Source organism: Homalodisca vitripennis, chromosome 7 (genome assembly GCF_021130785.1).
Source record: "Homalodisca vitripennis isolate AUS2020 chromosome 7, UT_GWSS_2.1, whole genome shotgun sequence".
Lineage (NCBI taxonomy): Eukaryota > Metazoa > Arthropoda > Insecta > Hemiptera > Cicadellidae > Homalodisca > Homalodisca vitripennis.
This window is the reverse complement of record NC_060213.1, coordinates 128,550,399-128,572,489: the sequence shown is the minus strand read 5'-3', so window position 1 is coordinate 128,572,489 and position 22,091 is coordinate 128,550,399. Positions and strand designations below refer to the sequence as shown.

General features: G+C 32.6%; 1 protein-coding gene across 2 annotated transcripts in view; it reads left to right on the top strand.

Moving 5' to 3' along the window:
- Positions 1 to 22,091, top strand: part of LOC124366307 — a 117,651-nt gene that overhangs the window by 83,461 nt on the left and 12,099 nt on the right. For both annotated transcript variants that reach the window (XM_046822749.1, XM_046822748.1), the window contains 6 exons: positions 204 to 347; positions 1,235 to 1,304; positions 4,926 to 5,012; positions 17,421 to 17,542; positions 18,529 to 18,663; positions 20,719 to 20,791. In XM_046822749.1, coding sequence (XP_046678705.1) covers positions 204 to 347; positions 1,235 to 1,304; positions 4,926 to 5,012; positions 17,421 to 17,542; positions 18,529 to 18,663; positions 20,719 to 20,791 — 631 coding nt within the window. The remainder of the gene's footprint in view (positions 1 to 203; positions 348 to 1,234; positions 1,305 to 4,925; positions 5,013 to 17,420; positions 17,543 to 18,528; positions 18,664 to 20,718; positions 20,792 to 22,091) is intronic.

The window sequence follows — 22,091 nt, the reverse complement described above, 5'->3', positions numbered from 1 at the left end:
TAAAAAAATAGCCTATTTATGAGTTGTTTACAAAACTAATACATTTTGTCAAAGAATGGCTTGGGATTCTTGGGATATCTCTTAATATAATGCCCGGTGTTAAAAGGGTTAAGGTTAACGATTTAGCTGGAACTTTATTTTGTAACAAAGTGATATAAAATTTGTGGAAGCACAGAGTTGCATCTGATAAGTGTGGTTGTCAGGTTACTGAAGTGCCTGGACTGTGCGGTACAAGCTAAGATGGCTCTGACACCCGCCAATGCTCCGATAGTACTCTTGGACAGCTCGGCTCAACATTGTCACACGGCAGATCTCAACCGTCTCAGTCATAGCTCAAATGCCAATTCGTGAGTCACAAAAATGTGTATATTTTATTGACAGTGTTATAAAACACTCACCAACACTCACAACAAAATATGCTATTACATGATTATCCTATCATGTAAACACATCTTCCTCAAGGAGACTACTATTCATGCGAACACAACATGTGAGCCCATACAAACCTCAAGTATTACTCCTTGCTAGCAGTTTTTATGATGAACTGTTATTTCAGCAATTTTAAGTTTAATAATCAAAATTGTAATATTTAAAATAACACAAAAGTATTTTTTTCATTTTGGTTCATATTTACAGTGGCAGCTTGTTTTAATCCTATTGATCTGTCTATAAACACAATTCTTAAAACATAATTTGTCATTTAAGATTTGTCGTAGTATGTATAAACTTCAAGATATAATTAAAATATTTTTAAACACTGACTTTTTCAGTTAACACAATTTTATAGATGTATATCTCAATAAGCTTTGTTGAGGTGATGTAAACACATTTATCTAAAAATGGTTATGAAAAATGTATTTTACCTGTTCATGTTTTTAGGAAATGCTCCACTAGTTCACCTGACAATATTATAAACACAAGTAGACCCGTAGTCTCTTAAAACACTCATTGGACTTTTTTTGCTCAGAGCCAAACCTGTATGGACTAAGTATTTTGTTATATTTCTTGTATATAATTCCTTGTATTCGAGTATATAAAAACGTGTTTTGCAGCAGTAAAATTATTTTAATTTGGATAATAGCTTTGAATTACTGCTTATAAAATTATGGATGTGTTTAAGTTTTAGTTGGAACATTCCACTGACTGCTGATCATTAGACTGTGTCTGTCCCTCTCAGACCTCCTTTGGACATACTTTAAACAATTTACAAGAATAATATATTTCTGTTTTCTAGTGAACCAAAGAAGCCCAGGCCCAGGCTAGGGCCCAAGTCGGTGAAGTGCCAGTTGTCTGATGAAGAAGAAGTGAGTACACATATTTGTCCTGACCACATAAATATTTAGATTTCTTAAAAATTCCAAGTGTATCAGGACTTAATTTACACCCTGTATGTAGGCCAAAATGCGTTTAAGAGCCGGCTGTATTAAAACAACATTGAGTTTTCCTTATAAGAGCAATGTAAAAACTCATTCACTTTTACACCCTTACTTGTCATCATAGCGTTACGGTAGGTCTCTCTTTTTAAAGAAAGAATAATTAATACGCATCCAAAAGCTATTTAGTTCTTTTGTAAAATGTGTAATTTCTTAACCCTTTGGCTGCTAAGAATTTTTTGACATGTTATCCCAAAAGTGCTCAGGTTTTTATCGGATTTTATCCCAAAAGTGCTAAGCCTAAAATGGTGAATTTGTAGAGTTTTACTAAAAAAATCATAAGTTCCTCAAATTTTAACCTATTTCATTGATTTATGTTTTGTTTTGTAGTATAATATATGTAAGAAAATAAAAAATAATACATTTTGAAAAATACAAAACTATGTAAAGAAATAATTAAATATTTTTTTGTTTTTGTTTTTTTTTTTCAACATTGACACAGAAAAACATAATTAAATTTAACTTTTATTTTTTTAAATACATTTTTACCTAAAACCATATGTTGTTTTGAGTACATACTTAAATGTTCATGCAAAAATATAGATTTTTACTTATGTAATGAAAAAAACAAAAAACTTACCCTGTGCTATCTAGATCACAGCTGTTTTTGACGTTAGTGTACTTTAAAAAACCAGCAAATACAAGTGTTGTTATTATTTTTAAGGAAAAGTAAACTTATTCAACTGTCATTTACCGCAATCCGCGTGTAAATAATGTAATATTTAGTGCTGGAAAAAAAATTCGCAACAACGAAGTATCGTTCCATAGCATTTTTCGGAACAAAGGCCAACTACGATATATCGTTGCATGCCATTTTTTGGCACGATTACCAAAAACGACATATCATTGCATAGCAGCCAAAGGGTTAATATTGAAACAATGAAGTACAAACAAATTTTAGAATTTTTTGGAATAATCTATAAAAATATCGAAATAACTAAAAAGCGCTTGGATGTGTGTTAATTATATTTCCAAAATAAGACACCTCCCATAATTCTGTGTTTAGAAATAAAGTCGTAAAAGTAAATTATGGGTTAACATCATTCTAATGGAGCTACAATCAAGATGGCCACCAGTAAAGCATTTTCAGTAACTTACAAATACCAACAGTTAAAAGTTAAATTCTTCTTCTTTTTGTTTGCACAAACAGAATTATAATAGCGTAAATCATAAAAAAAAAAAATTAAAATTTTTGTTGTATAAAAATTGTTTACCGTTAATTTGCTATACAATGTCTGCTAGAAAAGTATCTGACCTTATTTATTTTGTGAAAACCTGATGGATGTAAATCAAGTGGGCTTCCATGAACCGATCTTGAATCTTTACGGCTATTTGTGAATCTTCCCACCTGTGGATAGTGTCAGTTGCTAAAAATGAGAGTTAGGCATGTAGGATCATATATATTTATAAAGACAAGAGTTTCAATAATTAACGTGTAAGTATTCCGATTCATACCACATTGAAACTTTGATTACACAATAAATTAAATTCTTTAAATATTTTGGCCTCACTGTGGAGGGAAGTGGGCCAACATCGGAAATGTTTAAATCTCCAGAGATACAGAGAATTTGAAATTGCAATCTGTGCATGTGTGATGTAGTATCTCTAAATTTAAATTCCACTCTACGCCCTTCAAAATACACCGGATGACTATACACATGACAAGTACATTACCGGTTTATAGAGGACCTATTATAGTTCCTTATGGTTTCTCAAAAAACATTTAACCCCCTCCCGTACAAGAGGCCCAAATAGACTTGCTGTCCAAACGGACCATGTGGGAGGCGGCCATATAAGTGGTCCGAATCAGCCTGCCAATCATAAGTACGCAGTATGTTAGTTCCTTGACAAGTGCTGCATTGTAGATATGATATTAGGAACTATTTTGATTAGTTGGTGGTTGCAGAACATTTCCCTGTTCTTTTTTTATTTTTCTCTTGCTTGTTTATGTTTTTGCACATGCTTATTTGCTGATATATATATTTTAGTACCTCTGCAAACATGGCGAGTTCAAGTCGTAACACTAGTTGCAGCAAAATAGGTCATAAATTAGACAGCTTCAACATTGTTACAAGTATGCTGTTTTAAAATTATTTTACTCTGTATTTTTGCAACTTTAACATTAAAAATAAAACAGTGCCCACCAATGGAAACGAAAAACTAAGAATAATTTATTTATCACCTTAATAAGTACCTTTAAAACACATTTTGGTACTTTAGTGATTGTTACTTTTGAAGGCATATTTTAAAGCTTTAAAACGGTACTAAAAACATAATTTTAGCTTAGAAGACAACTTTTGTATGAAGTAACGAGTTAACCAGTATGTTTTTTGCTTGAGCGACTGGTTAAATAGGTCTTTCTACGGGCACATCGGAACTACTTAACGCATACAGGAGAGGATTAAACAATAGTTATAATAATACAATTCCTTTGTTTAAAGGTTATTTTTGACGATGGAAGGATTGTGAAGGAAACAGGATTGAGTCAGAAAAACAGAATTGTGATAAATTTGCGTTTATGTCAATCCCTTATGTGCCGGGATTATCGGAGAAAATTAGAAGAGTAGGTAGAAAGTACAACATTAGAACCGCGTTTAAAACACACAACACTCTTAGACAAAGTCTCGTAAAAACAAAACCAAAAAATGGCACACAGGATTCCAAAAACTGTGTTTACAGTATAAAATGTAGCTGCAATAGGGAATACATAGGCGAGACAAAAAGACCACTAAACGTAAGGATAAAAGAACACAAAGAAAACACGAGAAAGGGTTTCACAGAAAAGTCAAAAATTGCACACCATTGTTGGTCCGAAGACCATCATATGAATTGGGATGAAGCCCACATAATACATCGGGAACCACATTTCTTCAAAAGGAAATTAATTGAGGCAACATACATTAAATTGGCAGACCAACCAATCAGTCAACCATCAGTCGAGATTAGGCCGCTTTGGTTGCCAATTCTAAAAAATGAACTAAAGAGAAAACCAAAAGTATCAAACGGATCGGATATTTGTAATAAACCAATGCGGAGTCACAATATGGTTTTAAGAAGTTCATCTCGCATGAACCAATAATAACGAAAGGGCCCATTCCTGTTCCCCTTCCCTTGTATTTCCGCCATCTTGTTTTAGCCAGCCGTCACGATTGCCATTGGCTAGCCCCTCTGGTCAGTCGTAGGTGGTTAGTAGACGAGTGAAGACGTATTGTGACCTGTATTCCGTAGTTTAGTTTTAATGATTAGTGTTTTGTATAGTTTTGTATTAAGTGCATGTCTTTAGTGTTAGTGAAGTTGACAACAACATGTAGGTTGTGATTCCTGACTTAGGCGTGCCACAACGCTTTAGTAAGATTTGTTTATTTTAACCTAGTTTGTAATTATGTATTAGGTTAGTTCTTTACCTGAAGAAGAGATCAGATTGCAGATCTCGAAACGTAGTGTTACTGTTTTCTTGTTTCACTGAATACAATTCCATTCCTCTTGTTCCAGAGAGACAGTGACGTGGACGCTCAGGCTGACCAGAGGTACACGGACTACGTCACTCTGGAGGATGAAGAGGACAACTTTGACCAGGAGGTGACTATTCTTCAGACCAACTTCACATCTGTAGTGTATAAGTGAATTCTAATAATTATGTCACATAAATATTATACTTGCATTATTATTTTAACCACTGCCAGTGTAAGAGAGTTCCAAAATAAATTTTTATTCTTTCTTAACTTGTCTGTTGCGATTATATTTCATTTTTCCCGATTCCTAGGAATTCCTGTGTTTTCCCATTTTTAGTGAACATATTTTTCCAAGCTTTAGTTGAAAGTATAATTTTTTTAATTACACCTTATGATAAAATATGCAACACACCAGATATACCAGTACCTGACGGTACATGATTTTACATGGTACTTACTACCATTTCTTATGCATTAGAAAATTCTCTTGAATATTTAGTTAAAATTGATCACTATAAAGTGGGTAAAAATATTCACGGCCATTCCTAGGAAGAGGCAATTTTCTGTCTAGCTCTATTAACTAGATTTTAATAGCATTCCTCTCTCTTGCCAGCTTTAACAAATCATAGTTAGGGGAACACGGGTTTTACCAGTAGCTCTGTCTTACCGGCAATGCAGTGACACAGAAAATATACTAGCTTTGCGTCTCATTCTCAGTGAAATATAGGGAACATTCCGGTTTCTTTAGCAATTCTGATTTGCCAACCTCGGAACAATATTGGAAATATATAAGCTTTGCTGACAGTTTTTCTTACAACTCTGTTTTAATCAATCCAATAATAATATAAGATCGTTTTACTATTTTTCAAATAGTGATTTTTTCCATATTTCCTAAATGGTCTCCACAACATTCTTGGCTGAAGATGTAGTATTGGACTTTTTTCTGTATTTTCTTGTATGATAAAATATATTGAACAAATATAATGTGCACATATTGTGCAACCCATTTTTTGAAATTAGTTTATGTGATCTTTTTGGCTGAAGAAGCAGTATTTGCCTTTATGGTCTGAAAAATATAAGACTGTGCCTGAGACATTGATGTTTCAATACAAGATTGTGGGCTTCGTCTCAAAGAGCGGAGTTGTGTTAGTCTTTTTTTGGAGTTGAGGAAAATCAGGTTTGGCAGAGAAATCATTGCTGATTCAATGGTATTCATTCAATTCATTTCAGATGTATTCACAGAGGAAACATTCTCTCACATGAGATTATAAAAATAAATTTGTGAGTTAGCTCATGTTATTTATTGCAACATAGCAGATAAGAGCATGTGAGTTAAGGGGAACATGTATCAATAGAAGAAACGTTTTTGGTTAATCAAATCCATGTGATAATTTTTTTAAACATCTTGTATCTATAATAATACACAATATTCAACAAAACAATCCTCTCACCCATGAAGTATAAGTTGATATGTTTGAGTCCTCAAACTAAATTCTTGGATACACTATTATTTATCAATATAATTCCTGTACAAGAGGAGTACCCCAAGGTTCTGTCCTGAAACCAATACTCTTTATTTTAATAAAATGACTTTCCCATAGTAATCTAAAACAAAAACAAAAACAAAAATACAGTTATGTATGCTGATGACATTATACTGTTAATAAAAAACAACACAGCAGCTGAACTATTCTACAACATTAAAACAGCTTTGAATACAACAACACTGTAAAATGGTTTATCTAGCAACAAACCCCACCAAGATGACTCAAATCCACTTCTGTACAAAAAAAGACTCTCCAACTGAGCAATTATTACGGAAGAAAGTTATACAAAATTGCTTGGCATGGTGCTTGATGACAAGTTAACTTGGACAGACCACATGCAAAAAAAACAGTACAAGCATGTGTTGTCAGAAGAATAAAATGGATCGCAGGACTTGCAGCAGCTAAAACATTTGTCCTGGTAGAAATCGCACATCCATTATGGTCTACTAGTCTGGGGAGGAACATCAGCATGCAATGTCAACTGGATTCTCCTCCTCCAAAAAATGTTGTTAGAGCTCTGGCAAACCTTGAACCATGCCAAACCTGCAGACAAAGGTTTCAAGACAGAGATCATTACAATTGTATCTGTACATACAAGAAAGTATTCTCTATGTAGATACACTTCAACCACTTGTCAGTTCATCGCACCACTCTATCAGAGGGAAAACTATCTTATGCTGAACGCAAGATTTGGAACCATCTATCAGCATTCATGAAGGACTTCACCTGAGACAAACTCAGCAGAGAGTTAAGGATGTGGCTAATAACCATACTACAGGCTAAGCGAATTCCTTAAAGACAAGTACTTCAATAAACTGGACATATCTGAAAATTTATAAATTGACAATGTTTTGTTATTGTTGCTGAATTTACAATAAAACATGCTTTGACTTTTGACTTGAGTTGATTATTTTGGGAAATATTAGTAATTTATAGTTCTATCTAAAATCTTCAGTTTTCATTAGAATTTTATGTACTCTATTAATCATTGATTTCAATGCAGCCTTTTTTGTGATGTGTGTGATTTAATGAGGAAAGATAACTCAATGTGTGTGTTAGTTTTCTGTAAATTTTGAAGTAGTTTTACTTCTTATTGGTTATGATTAAATCAAAGTAGTTTATTACATCCATTTCCTTCAATGTAATGAATAAAATATAAGTTGTTTTTTTAACACATGTTACTTTAATTTCTATATTGGTTTTTATTATCTATCTTATGATTGTTTCATTAGGACTGAAATGTGTTTAGAGTGGATTAAAATGTGTTTATGCTTTGTTATTATTATTAATTTTACTAAACATTTTTGTTATTTTAAATTTTAATAAACATTTTTGGATGACTACATTACTACAAAATTTTAGTCTTATGGGAAAAGGTTTAAAAAACTTAGTACATTTATCTAAAACAAAATTTTAAATATTAAATACTGGTCAGTAAATTTAAAGCATTCAACAAATGAATGAAGCTTCTTGGTGCATTGGAAAGATTTTAATTTGACAAGTAAAATTATTGCCCACTTTCTGATGTTAAATTTTATTTTTACAATAAAAAACTAGCGCTGGAAAATGTGTTATGTACTAGTGGTTTTAAAACATTCAACAATTGTTTAATCTGTAGTTGAATAATGAATATGGGTTATTCTACCAAATAGAAGGAATGTTTATTTTTAAGCAAAAGAATTCAATGTTTTTTTTTTCTTTTATTTGTGTGAGGAAGAGGTACTTCAAAGGCTTTTGAGATTTCAATTTATATTAAAATTGCAATGTACTCCAAGTTTGCATGTTATGTATGAAACCCTAGTTGGCACTAGGTATTTATTGAAAAAGCTCTGATGGTCTGAAATGTGTCTTTAAAATTTAATAAATTTACTTTCTTTTGTGTGTATTTTGTAAACTTTTGTATTTGGAGTATATGAGGGCAGTCCAGAAAGTAAAAAACATTTTGAAATAAAAAATGATCACAATGAAGGCAAAAATTGTTATTATATTCATGTTAACACTAAAAGGCATGTTTTTTTTAAAATAAGTACCGTTTTTAAACTCTGCCACTGCAGCGCTACTGTTGATGTCTGTGCTTCTGCCCTGTCTACCTTCATCTATCTGATGGCAAGCCACAAACACATCTACGGCAAAATCTATCTTTTGTATCTTTTTAATGCGTATTTTAAATGCCTCTGTCGATTGAGAATCACGTCGACTATGAAAGAAGTGCCGTTATTTTTTCTTAGTTATAAATGCGTGAAAGCAAATTAAATTCTAGTCAGAACTGTGGAGTGTATGGACAAATTTCATATGAGTGATGGAATGGCATCTAAGTGATCAAGAGCATTGTATGAGACCGAAAAAATGTTCTTATTGAGTTATGAAATGGACGATTCTTGATGACGACTGACAGTTTGGTGCAGAGAGCGAATGAAAAAGTGAAAATGACTGAGGTTTCACAATATTTTCATTATCAGAGGAGTTTCTTCAAGTTTCAAGACGTATCTGTTTGACATTTTTATTGAACGTTTTAACAGTTGAAAAAAGGTTTGTTTTGCTGTATGACATTGCCCGTCCACATGTGACAAAACAAAGCTTTAGATCACATTTGGCCAATAACAATCTGTGCATCCTCCATGCAGCCCCAATCTGATTCCTTGTGACTACCAATTTTGTAACTGAAGAAGCATCTTGAAGGTCCACGGCATGATGAAATAGAATGAAAAGGATTGTGTTGCAATCGCTGTTAAATCTTTCATCAAAATTCTATGACAACGATATACTAAAGGTTGTTTTTTTATGTGATAAATGCCTTAATAATATTATTAACAAACATGTGGAAAAGTAAAATAGTTTGGGCTTTCATATAAAATTGTTACTTTCTTATTTATCAAAATGGTACTTACTTAAAAAGCTCTGTAAATTTTTAGACTGTTTTTCAACTTAATCGTCATTCAAATTAAAGGCTTATTCCATCTTTGAAGAAATCCTCCACTTGAGATTCGGCGTCACTATTAAAGCGCTGTGTTGTGAGCCAGGTCTTGATTGCTGGAAAGAGGTGGTAGTCACTTAGTGCAAGATCTAGGCTGTATTGATGATAATCGAACACCTTCGATCCAAATCATCAAAGAGCTGTATGATAGGCTGGATGTAGACATGCATTGTCATGAAAAAAAAATATTTTTAGTTCAGTTGTCCCTAACGCTTGTTGTGTATTGCCCCCCCTGTAGTTTTTACAGTGTTTAAGAATACCTTTCTGCATTGATTGTAGAGCCCTATTCAATGAAACCAACCAGAATCATATGTGTATTATTCCAGAACAGTTGCCATGATAATGTAGGCTGACAGAGTTTAGAGAAATTGTTTTTGTTTTTGGAGAAAGTGTATGTCTCCATTCCATAGACTGCTTTTTTGTTTCACAATTAACATGCGTAACCCATGTTTCACCACTTTAAGATCAAGATCAAGAAGTTTATTGCCATGTTTATCAAAGTCTGCAAGGAAATCAGCAAGTCTTTATTTTTTGAGGAAGAAATGTAAGACTGTAAGAAATTTTGAAACCCAAAATTTGTGGCAGTTAAGCTTCTTCACAACAATTTCTTGAAAGAATGTTCTGAAAGTTCAGTGACCACAAAACAGTGATTTTCATACATTTTTTTTATTGCTTTTTGTAAAAAAATCTTCAGTAAACAGGCTGGATCAACTACTGTGAACATTGAAGTGGAATTTTGAAAATCAGTACACCACTGCATCATGGTGCATAAATGTCACAAAATTGGAGATGGACTTCAATCAGATTGTTGTAGGTTTTTGCCAATCAGCTCTTCATACATGGTAGAATTTTGAATTGCAGCGTACTTTTAACAAGTCACCGTGAGAAAAGTAGGAGAGATACAGACCACCTGCTACCGCAGCTCGATACATACTGAGCATAGGAATCTTTTTACCCAAAACCCAAAGATGGAGGCTGTAACCCCATTCACTTCTGAGCTATTCCTAAACGCCTAGTGCTTTCTGAGCAATCCTTTTTAATTGAAAAGATATATCTTTTTAGTGGATTTTTAACTACTGATGGAGATACATTACAGTGTTCAATGTTCTGTCTCCTAAATAATGAGGTTATTTCTAATCATTTAAACGTTCTAAACCAAACAAATTTAGTTATGAAACATATAGCTAGAAATATAATAAAGGAGAAAAAGTTAAAACATAATTAAGATATTTGAAATCTAAATTAGTTCAGCACAATGTAAACATAAAATGGATGATTGCTCTATATGATCATTATTGATCTCTGCAGTATAAGGCAAAGATAGTACAATTCATTTTTGATATATTTATATAAACTAGTGCAACTATCCCCAGAAGGATTCACTTCTAGCTGTTTCATTTATATCTGGGTAACCCATTGGGATCACTGGAGTGTGCCTATGTGGCCTAGGCGATGCCTTTAACCCGCGAGAACTCGCGCTACAAGAAGTTACACAAGAACTCGCGTTGTTAGATCGAATCTAACATCCTCCAACCAACCAAGAACGGCTTTTTCATGGTGGTCTTCATTCATTGCAATAATTGTAAAGTCATAAAAGAGCAATCTACGAAACATAACTCAAAAGCAAACTGAAAAACAAGAAAAATCACTAAACTGATGGATTTAAACTGGCAGTTACGCGATCACTCGCGCCGTTAGATCGCTCCTAACACCGGGCTGACGTAATCACTCACGCTGTTAGATTGAAACTAATAACCCGCGAGGAGCGTCCATCCCCCCCCACCATGACGCCCCACCCCAGCGACTTCTACTGTCTAAACATGATGCAATACGCAGCAGACATACCCATAGAAGCATAAATTAAGGGTTCAGTGTTGTAAGGTAACAAATAAAAAAAATGTTATATAACACAACAAATATGTTAGATTCAATCTAATAGCGTGAGTGCTCCCGGGTTAAATGCTGTCCTAACCCTTTTAGGACCGGGCAGTAACTGCCATTTTATAACAGACGAAAAGAAGTATTTTTACTTCTTAACATTCAACCAAAGTTAGAAATTAAATTTTTTATGATAGTCTTAGACATGCTATTTAGTAAATCAAAATAACATTTTGCAATGAAATTGTAAATGCTTTTAACTCCTCATACGTTGCTATGGAAATCTGTTGTCATCGTAATCGTCAGCTGTGATACTAAATGCAAGTATCTGCTTTGTTGAAGGATGAGCTTTGCTTATTTGAAAAACTGTTTTCTATTATTTGATACATAAAACTCACAATTATCGAATAATTTTATAAAATTATTGGATAATTTTGAGTTTTCTTTTATCAAATAATAGAAAATCTGCTTTGTTGTTTATAACTAATTATTCACACCTTACAAATTAATAGTACATATAAAATTAATCGGGAGTACCAATGGCCAAGCGGTCTAAGTCTTTGGACTTTGGGTCTGAGTTAGAGATAGAGTAGGTTCAAATCCTGTCTGAGACCTTAACACTTTTTATCAGTATAATCAACCTTGTACAATATTGACACTCCCCTTTCTTCTGTTTGATAAGATCCTCACACAGACCAGTGGCTTATATGGACGGACAGAATAAGGCTTAAAAGTGGATCGGCCTCTCCTTTTTTATAAAAAAAAGAAAGAATTCTACTGTCATACTATGTTGCCTCCCTAAATAAAAATAGTTATTTCTAATTTTATTACTTGTTTTATCAAAGTAAACTCTTTAAATTATTTTTATTTTTATAAGACTAATATATAAAGAACATTTAATAATAAATATTTTGGTACCGTAAAAATACGGTTAAGTGTTAAAAAAATAAGAGTATACAAATTTATGTTAAGGAATATTTTATCTGGTGCTAAAATGGTTGCTTTCTTGAAAATTGTAATCCAGCCAGTAGAGAGCCTATCATCTCCAGCAGCAATGACACTGGTTAATTTGGCGTTAGCAGTGGCCACTGTAAAATTAGTATATTTATCCAGGGAGATGTCTAGCGCATGATCTCTTATCGAATGCCTCAAAAGCTTTCCTCGGAGAATCCCTAGGGCAATCATCTCTCCCATAGAAATTTGGTCTGAGAGGAGCAAAATCCATCTATTAGCAGAGCCTCAATGGTTTACTTACAGCTTTAAGACAAAAAGTAGAACAGGTGTTAAAATTTCAGGGATGAGGTCATATAGGAAATTGGTGAACTTTTGGATTTTTGTTATACAGTTTTCCAAGCAGAGATGTAGTGTTCTTGTAATAATGTTTTTCTGCAGTATAGAGCCAATAAATTAAACATGTTCACTCATAGCTAGGTGATTTAACTCCAAAATTGTCTGAAATTGCTACCAAATTGTTTCTTCTGTCGGTAGTATCAACAAAGTTATTGTTTGTTGGGTTCCAGGCTGCAGAAATGCAGAGGTGTGAGAAATATTTGCTAAGAATCAAACATAATAGGGTCATAACATTCTGTGGCTTTTAAAGCTATTTTATTTGTTTTCTTTTAAGTTAACATAAAGAAATATTATCACTTATACTTTGTGTTCACTCACCTAGACATTAATCATTGAGTACAGTCGCATTAATTCTCTACAAGTACGTATGTCACTCATTTGAAATTAATGAGTTTTTTGTTTGTATATAATAATATTGAATCAATTAAACAATAAATCGTACTATTCCCACATGTGAGGAATATTTCTATTGTTTAAAACATTCATAGATAACACAAAATTGTTACAAGATTAGTTTATACAAAGAGGTGGATTTAAACGCACAGAATGTATCGACTCTCAGAAGATAATCAGAACAGAAATATGATGGAGGGTAAATGAGGTTTAAAATAAGTGTTGTTTCATCATTACACAACAAATAGTCTGTATTTCATTGTTGATAAGACACTTTATTACGCAAAGCAATGTAAACAGATACTGGTCAACTTTGAGTCTGCATAGTAGTAATAACAATCAAATATCTTCATAATTGTCATTTTAATATTTTACACCAATTGATAAAACCACAATAATATCAAATAACTATTTAACGTAATCTTGTAATAATTTATTAAAACCTAATGAACTATAATCTAGAAAATTAAATAATTAATTGAGGTTTAAAATAGTATAGGAGAGCCCAGAAATTTAAATAAATTGATAAATAAATATTAAATAATAAATTGTAGTGTCTTATATGACTAAGCTGTTAAAACATTATCTTTTCATATTAGAGTATGTATTTCATTTATTGATCACTAGATTGTAAAGTATAAGCTGGAACATTGTTTCAGACTTCATAATTAAAACAGCACTTTTACGAGAAATAAGAAGTCCTTGGTCAATTAAAATGTTTTGGTGCAAGAATTGTAAGCCTCCGAGCACTGAGACATAAGTAGTGAAAATTAAATTAATGCTTTTGAAATGTGTTTGACACGGTTTCAATTTTTGAAGATGTGCGTAAATGAAAACTGTAGAAAATGAAAAAGCGCGGCTATGAACTCTGAAATTGATTCAAATTGCTGTTTGTTTGATTATGGTTAATGATTATTTACAGTATGTTTAATTAAAAATTCCCTTAAAAATCATTACAAAATTATCTTGGCTTCAAAATAAATACTTCTTTAGAAACAAAAATTCAAGTTTGTGGACATCATGCCACTTTATTGTATACTAGCAGTTACCCACAGCTTCTAACACAATTTTGTTTTGAAAAACATGGACACCATAGCATATCCTTTTTAAATGGCATTTCAAACAATCCTTAGATAAGTGGTAGTCACTGATAGGTATTCTAATCTCTTGTTCTATTTTAGATTTAGGTTTATAGGGTCCTGAAGTTGGAAACTGAAACTGTTTTCAATAAGTACCTCCAAAATTTCTCCCCGATGTTTCATGATATTTTATCGAATAGTTACAATGATACAAATTCAGTAACAATTGAACTATTTTAGGCCAGTGTGGAGAAATCAGAAAATTTAAAAGAAGACTAAAGTCACAGTTTTTAGCTATTCAGCTATGATGTAATAAAGGATGGAATTTTACTGTAGTTGATTAAAATCCCCCAAAGAAACTCAGACAAAGAAAACTTTTTGTGTAACATGACATTTGTATACCTCTCTTTCGAGTTTTGAGAGTAACAATACTGTTTGTATTTCATGTCACCAGAGAGTGTCAAGGTTCCGTAAGGTTCACATCAGCTGGTATAAACAAAATGGTATTTGTAAACTGTACTAGTTTTAATTTTCTAGTTGTTTTAGTAAAGCAAGTTTTTTGTGTTTGGTGATTTCACAATTAATCTAGGAAAGGAGCAATACATTTCTCTGAAGTTAGGCAGAAAGTTTACATAACATATGGTGTTGCAAGTCGCTTTTGGATATAAATCCCAAAGTGCTGTCATGAGTGATATAACAGATTTAGAAGGATGGACATCATCATTAACTGACAAAGAACTTGTTACAAGAGCAAACACTCCAGTGCAATTAAATATCATAGGAGGTAGCTAAATCACCTTATTTACAATGTGATTCTTTAATTAAGAGTAGAACAAAACCTCTTTTGGACTTTTCATGAATGACCTCTATATGGATTGGAAGCAGTTCTGTTAAACCCAACTTGTATATTATAGTCATAAACACATTTTACTTAAGTTTGTGCATATCATAGTATAGATCACAACAAAACATTGTATAGATCAGATACCATAAATACAAACTCTTAAAAATCTAAGTCCAAGAAATTAAAAAAAAATATTAATGTAATAATGATCTGAGCTCCCTGGTAATGGAGTAAGGGTAAAAGATATTCAAAGTGTCATAAAAAATCAAATTGGTTACTGACAAAAACGTAAAAGTCATCAAAATTCAAACGGTATGTCAAATGAATTAAACTGCTGATACCATTCTGCTTGTCAAAATGAATAGTCACTCAATTTTTAAACATTGATATTTAAGCTGTATAATATTTAGGATATTTTAAGTGTCCCAATATTTTTTATATCAAATATTTTAACAGATTAAGTTTATATTTTTGTAAAGTATATATAATTTAAATAATTCTTATTGTTGTTACATTTAAACAGGATATAAAAAGACACTTAATTTCTATTATCAACCTTTTTTAATTTTTGAAGTCTTAATTTTTCAATGTAATTAATAGAAGTTTAAGTCTGGAAAAATAGTTGGAAAGGTGGGATTATGCCATCCTGATGGCTTGCAAGTTGTGTATGTTTTAAAAGCAGAGCATATGATCAAACCGTATCTCAAAGTTTAGTTTTCTTGTCTGGAGATGCCTGAAAAAAGTAGAATGATGTGGAAATCTTGTATTAAAATAAAACAGGATTTATATTTTTGTTAAGCAATATTAAGAGGCAATGCATATTTGTTCAGAACCCGTAGTCAGTTCGATAAGGAAGCATAAAAGGCGGAGATGTTTTCCACACATTAACAAGTATAGACTAACATGACCACGCATGATGGCAGACATGCCAGAAGATCCAATTAAAATTTCAAGCCAATAGGATTTTTTGTTTTAAGTAATTTTTCAATTTTACAAAAATGTGCAATAGGGATCCTTGCCAACCTTTAAAAAACGGAAACATACCAAAATGCCTTCAAGGAATTAAACATCGTGACATTTGTTAATTTGTATTATATAAAAGATTTAATCTTACAATATATCAAACAAGACATGCATCTGACTTTGTGACTACATGACAAAAAATGAGTGAACACTTTTTGAGGAATAAACCTAACTATATTGCCATTAGACTGCATAACCATCTCCCAGATTATCTAAGGATACTGACTGGCAGATCTGAAGAAAAATCTAAGAAATTGGCTAATGGACCAACCAGTCTATACTTTGGATGGGTTCTATCATTTATGAGATTACAAATTTTGTAAACTGAATGAAAGTAATATGACGTCATTGTTTTTTTTTTTCAAAGAAAATACAAATAAAAAGATTTATTCTATGACAAAAAATGAGTGAACACTTTTTGAGGAATAAACCTAACTATATTGCCATTAGACTGCATAACCACCTCCCAGACTATCTAAGGATACTGACTGGCAGATCTGAAGAACAATCTAAGAAATTGGCTAATGGACCAACCAGTCTATACTTTGGATGGGGTCTATCATTTATGAGATTACGAATTTTGTAAACTGAATGAAAGTAATATGACGTCATTGTTTTTTTTTTTTCAAAGAAAATACAAATAAAAAGACTATTCTATCCTATTTTGTAAAATACGCTGCAACAACGTAATTAATACAAGTTCCACAGAATTCTGGTGCAAATGTATGGATCCCTGTTCTTTAGTACTGTGTTCAAGCCATGCGTATTTGGAACAACGATCTGTCCTGACAAGTTGGTATTTACTGGGAATAATTTCAACATTGTGGCAGCAAATGTTTTCAAGAAAGTTCTGAAATTCAATTTGCACAGTAGGCCTGTCTTATAGTGTGAACGTTACGTTTAGATCCAGTTCTCCTTCCTCTTACTGCAACATCTGAAATCTGTCAACTCCTGGAATTTGGAGTTATATTCATCTGAAGAGATAAAAAAAAAATAGGTGACGAAGAAGCTTAAAATGAACTCTGCATTGTTCCAACATCTGAGATATCTAGTCTATGAAATATAGTGTAATATTCGTGATGAAATATTCTCATTGTCTCATCGGGTGCACAATTGAGTGCACTACAATGTTTTCGACACAATATCTAAACTTCATGGAACATCCAAATTTTCTACAACATAACATTCACATTGTAAACTTAAAATTCACATTAAGTCAACCCTTCCCACCATAGCTACGTTGTCTTATAGTGTGTTTAACAGTTTCAAAATAATTAATATAAATAAACCCACTCAACTAACACAAGAAATACATAGATCGTAACACAAGGAATCACCTGAATCTAATTCGTTGTGAGAGAAAAATAATCAGTTGAAAACAATGGCATGTTGTAACTGTGACAGTTGTCTAAATCATGGCAAAAGTAACACGTTTGAATTGTTTCAGGCGATGAACGTTGATGATGATCCTGACTTTGAGCCTTCGCCGAGGAAGTCAGATGAATGTACAAAGTTGTATCATGATGGCAATGGGTACTACTATATGCTTGTGAAAGACAAAAACGGAAGGTAATTAGTTGTTCTGAATGAATTATTTTGTTAGATGTTTTAGTAGTTGTGTTTCTATCTATACCATTAAATTTGACAGAAGTTAGTATTGTGCCCTTGCCTGTTGTTGGGAAGGTAAAAAGTAAATAAATAACAAATGTACCAAGATAGACCATACACGTTATTAGTGGGTTTAATGCATGATTAGTTTGTTTCATGCATTTGTTTCACCTGAATTAAAAACTGGAAATAGGAAACAAATAAAGTACAGATTGTGCATTCATGTTGTGTTCAGGACAGTACCAGTAACATCAGTAAAACCATTGGATAATTCAGCAGAGTATAAATCCACAAGTGGTGTAGAGGATTTTTTCTGATTTATTTTTGAACGATTATATCCGTCCAATGAAAATGAGCTTAATGCCAGATACCACTTTACAGCTTAATCTAATACACAGTCACATACATACATTTGTAATTATTACTAGATTCTTTGACTAAAGGGACAATAAAATCTTATATTCATACTTTAATTTTGATAAATTTTGCACTTTCTGCATTGAGTGGTGTTTGGATGGAAGCAGTCTGGTAAGTAGCTTTTGGCTATACACAAAATTTAATTTCCGAGATCTATACACAAAATTTAATTTCCGAGATCTCGTCATCCTTATCTGGAACACTGGTGTGTGGAACCTTCACACTGTCTGGTCTTGGCAGTAAATTTTAAAAATGTTGTACCATAAATAAACATCGTATGGTTTGAAGCAGTGAGTGAAGATGTATTTGGATGGCTGTCTATCAGTTAAAATTGGCCTAAACTTCTTCCACACTTCTCAGTTTCTTTACACAACTTTAACTAAGAGAATTAATAAAATCTTGAAGATTTTGTTACATTAAACACGAAAGGCTTCACAAAAATAAAATTTCTTATTTATTGGAGTGTTTATTCCTAAATTAAGTATTTTTCCTTAGTTATAAAACATTGTATAATATGATGTGGTGGACAGGAAGCTACACTGCAAGACGAGATGTGGTGTGACCGTCGCTCTTGGGCCGAGGGAGAAGCCTCTGACCAGACTGCTCAACTCCAGTATTTCTCATACACATCCTCCAGTCCAGCTGACCCCCAGAAGCAATGTCAGGTCAGTTACTGAAACCATAGGCCTCAAGTATTAATAATCCTTTTGTAAAACAAACATTGTGGAATTTTATTCCAAAACCTCCCAAAATGTCCCTAATATTTATACATTTGGTGGCAATCCAATAAGTAGCAAATTTTCTGTAAGTTTATTAGGGGCCCATCTTGATTTTGACATGAAATGGAATACTCATTTAAACACATTATCGAAGCAGCTAAATTCATCTACATTCGCCATGAGGTGCCTTTCTACATTTGCCTCAGAACAAGTTCTTAAACTGTTCTTAACTTAGGCTTATTTGTCAAAGCTGAGGTACGGAATAATATTTTGGGAATTTTCTAGTGTCATCAACTTTAATAGAGTATTCTCTCTTCAAAAGAGAGCGTTGAGGGTCGTCTGGGGAATGAGATCAGATGAGAGCTGTAGAGAGCGTTTCCGATCTAGTGGGATCCTTACCTTGGCCTCCCTTCTCATTTTTCATTCGACAATGTTTGTTTATGAAAATAAAAATCTTTTTCCACATTGAAATCATGATTTCACACGGCACAGAAATTACCTAATTTCATACCGTTTCAGACTCAATCTTTCAAAAACTCAATTTAAAATTTTGCTTCTAAACTGTACAATTTACTTTCAAATGTAATCAAAATTCAAACAAATGTAAACAGTTTCAAAAATTATTTAAAGACTTACTTGATAGGGAAGGCTTTCTTCAGTCTCCACGAGGCTCTCGTGATACCCATGTTAGACCGATTTTTTTGCAGTAGGAATATCTTAAAAACGTTACAAGAATTTATTGTGTTTTACCTTTAAATTGTATGCTGTTCTGTTGCTTTTTTATAATTACTTTTGACACTGATGTTTTGACTTGCACAGAAAACCTTTGAGTTCTATTGTGTGAATAAATTATTCTTATTCTTAGTACATTTGAAGTGTATTAATCATTAAAATGCGAGTTGTATCTATCAAATAAAGACATCTCCCAAGATTCTATGGCTAAAAATGAGGCCATAAAAGTGAGAAAGGTTTTATCCTTCGCACGCCGCTAATAAAGCTATTGATTTCTTTATAACACCAAGACATCTATAAAATATATTTTTGTTTAAGTTTAAAGCTAATTTTTTATTATAAATATGATATAAGAGGTAACACACAAAAATATTAAACTGGGAATTTTAGTTAAAATTAGCATATTTCTTGATAAAAATAACAATTTGCTATACTCTAAATTTTATATAAATTCAAATTCTTGGAAGAAACTAATAAAACTGATAAATTATGTAAACTACTAGTTATTAGAGCATCTCCTTATCTAAGGTTTCACAGATAAAGTCTATCATCTGATCTTATCATCTGGGTAGACAAGGGATATATTTGGTTATGGCTCTGTAGGGCACACAGAACAGAGGAGCAGGTGGACTGGATGGCGCTAGACAAAGGGCATCCCTCTCCCCCTACTACAAAGTGAAGGTCGTCTCTAAATACTTCCTCACCAACCGTGATAGGCAAGGAGCATACACCTGCCATTTCGAAGGTCTTTTGTGAACTAAGAAAAACTCTTCAAGAAACACAATGTTTAATGTTTGATATACTCGTGTTTGACGTTTTGGTCAAAATCTACCATTCTGATATATCTGTCTATGGCGTGGGAAGGTTCAACATTGTTCTTTTGATGTTATAACTAAGATGGCCACCAGTACACTCGGCTCTTTTTGTAAAAAAGAAATTCATATTTTTGTAAAACAGAGGTGATTTCCTGTGTAATTTAGTCAACCCATTTTCACATATTGAAACTGTTTAAGGATATCATTAATCAGTTTAACGTTCAGTAATATAGAAGGAGGGGAAGGCGAAAAAAGAAGATGTGTTATAAAATTGGCCCTAACCTCAACCCTAATATAGTGCCATCATTATTGCACTTATAACATCGTTAATTAGAGTTTGTTATAGTAAGGCTTCGAAGGAAACTCATTAAAAAAAATTTGTTAAAATATAAAATAAATTATGGAAATGGTGATTTTCCACATTATTTTTTGTTAAAAAGATTTTTGTTTCCAGGAACAGTTCTGATGAATCTGATAGTGAAGACGAGTATACCCAGGAAGAATATTTAGATGATGATGACATGATGGTGAGTTAAACTTATCTCTGTATGTATTTTAAAAATTTATATTTTTATTTATATACATAGAGGCATTCTATGTTATGTCTAGTGCACAGACTGATTTTGAGACTGACAATATAATAATAACGCATGGCCCATAATTATTATCTATGATGTCTGTGTTGTTTAATCAATCTCTTTTGTGCTTATTAAGAATACAATCCTGCTACCACACGTGTAAACTTTAAAAACAGAAATTAACATTTAAAGAAGAAAATAATAAATAATCCATTGGTGTGAACTGTGAATGAATGAGAAACGTGACAAAAACCAAAGATGTGGACTGATGGAACACAGATTGACAGACAGCATACACAAAGGATAAAATCTGATGTGACATACACAAAATTGACCAAAAGAACTAAAGCTTTATTGCAATATAAATTTCACATTTCACTGCTTTAACAGCTTGCATGGGAAGAGGAAAAAGATGGAAGTTCTGCAACTTTAGTGGTTCTACTGTTATTTCCATTAGATATCTAGATATTTTTATTAACATTCACCATCAGTAAAAATCAATGTGAGTTATTTACTCATACTAAATTAGATTGATTTAAAATAAGCTAATTATTTTCATAATCTGATCTGAGTTTATATTAATAATTTCTCCTGGAAACCAATGTGATTTCATACTTTTATCTCTCTTTAGTTTTAACATAGAGTAGTTAGTTATCGTTATAGCTCATTAAGTGTATATGTTTATAATACAGTAAATTTTAAATTAATTGAAATGTAAAATTTGTTGGTGTCTCCTATTGTGTATTAATATAAAGTTCAATTTTAAGACCATTTAAAAAATTGAAAAAAATTAGATACTTGATTAAATTTAGTCATTGGAATTGTCTTAATTCAATCTCTTCACTCACGTCACTTAAATCTGGGCAACCTTATGGATGTCCAGGAGCAGCACATCACTAACTGCAAATTTCTAGATTCTGGGGTGCAAGGGTAATTCGATAGGTCTAGTCTACTGCAGGAGATGACTGTTGAAGTTGATAGGGTTAGTTCCCTAATTATCAGAGGTTCTTGTTAGTCTCAACAAGGTTGTGCCACCCCCTGCCTACTTTGACTGGAGAGGCTGTTTCAGAGCTGGCCTCCCCTTCTTACGGAGGGACATGACTTTGAGATTAGACCCTAATTCTTCCTCATGAATTTTGATAGGAGGCAGCCCATACTCCCTAACCGTACCCATCCTGAATATCCTGTCACTCCGGAAGCAGCGCTAAGGTCCTTATAGGACTAAGTGCAATTTATAAACTTCTTGTCC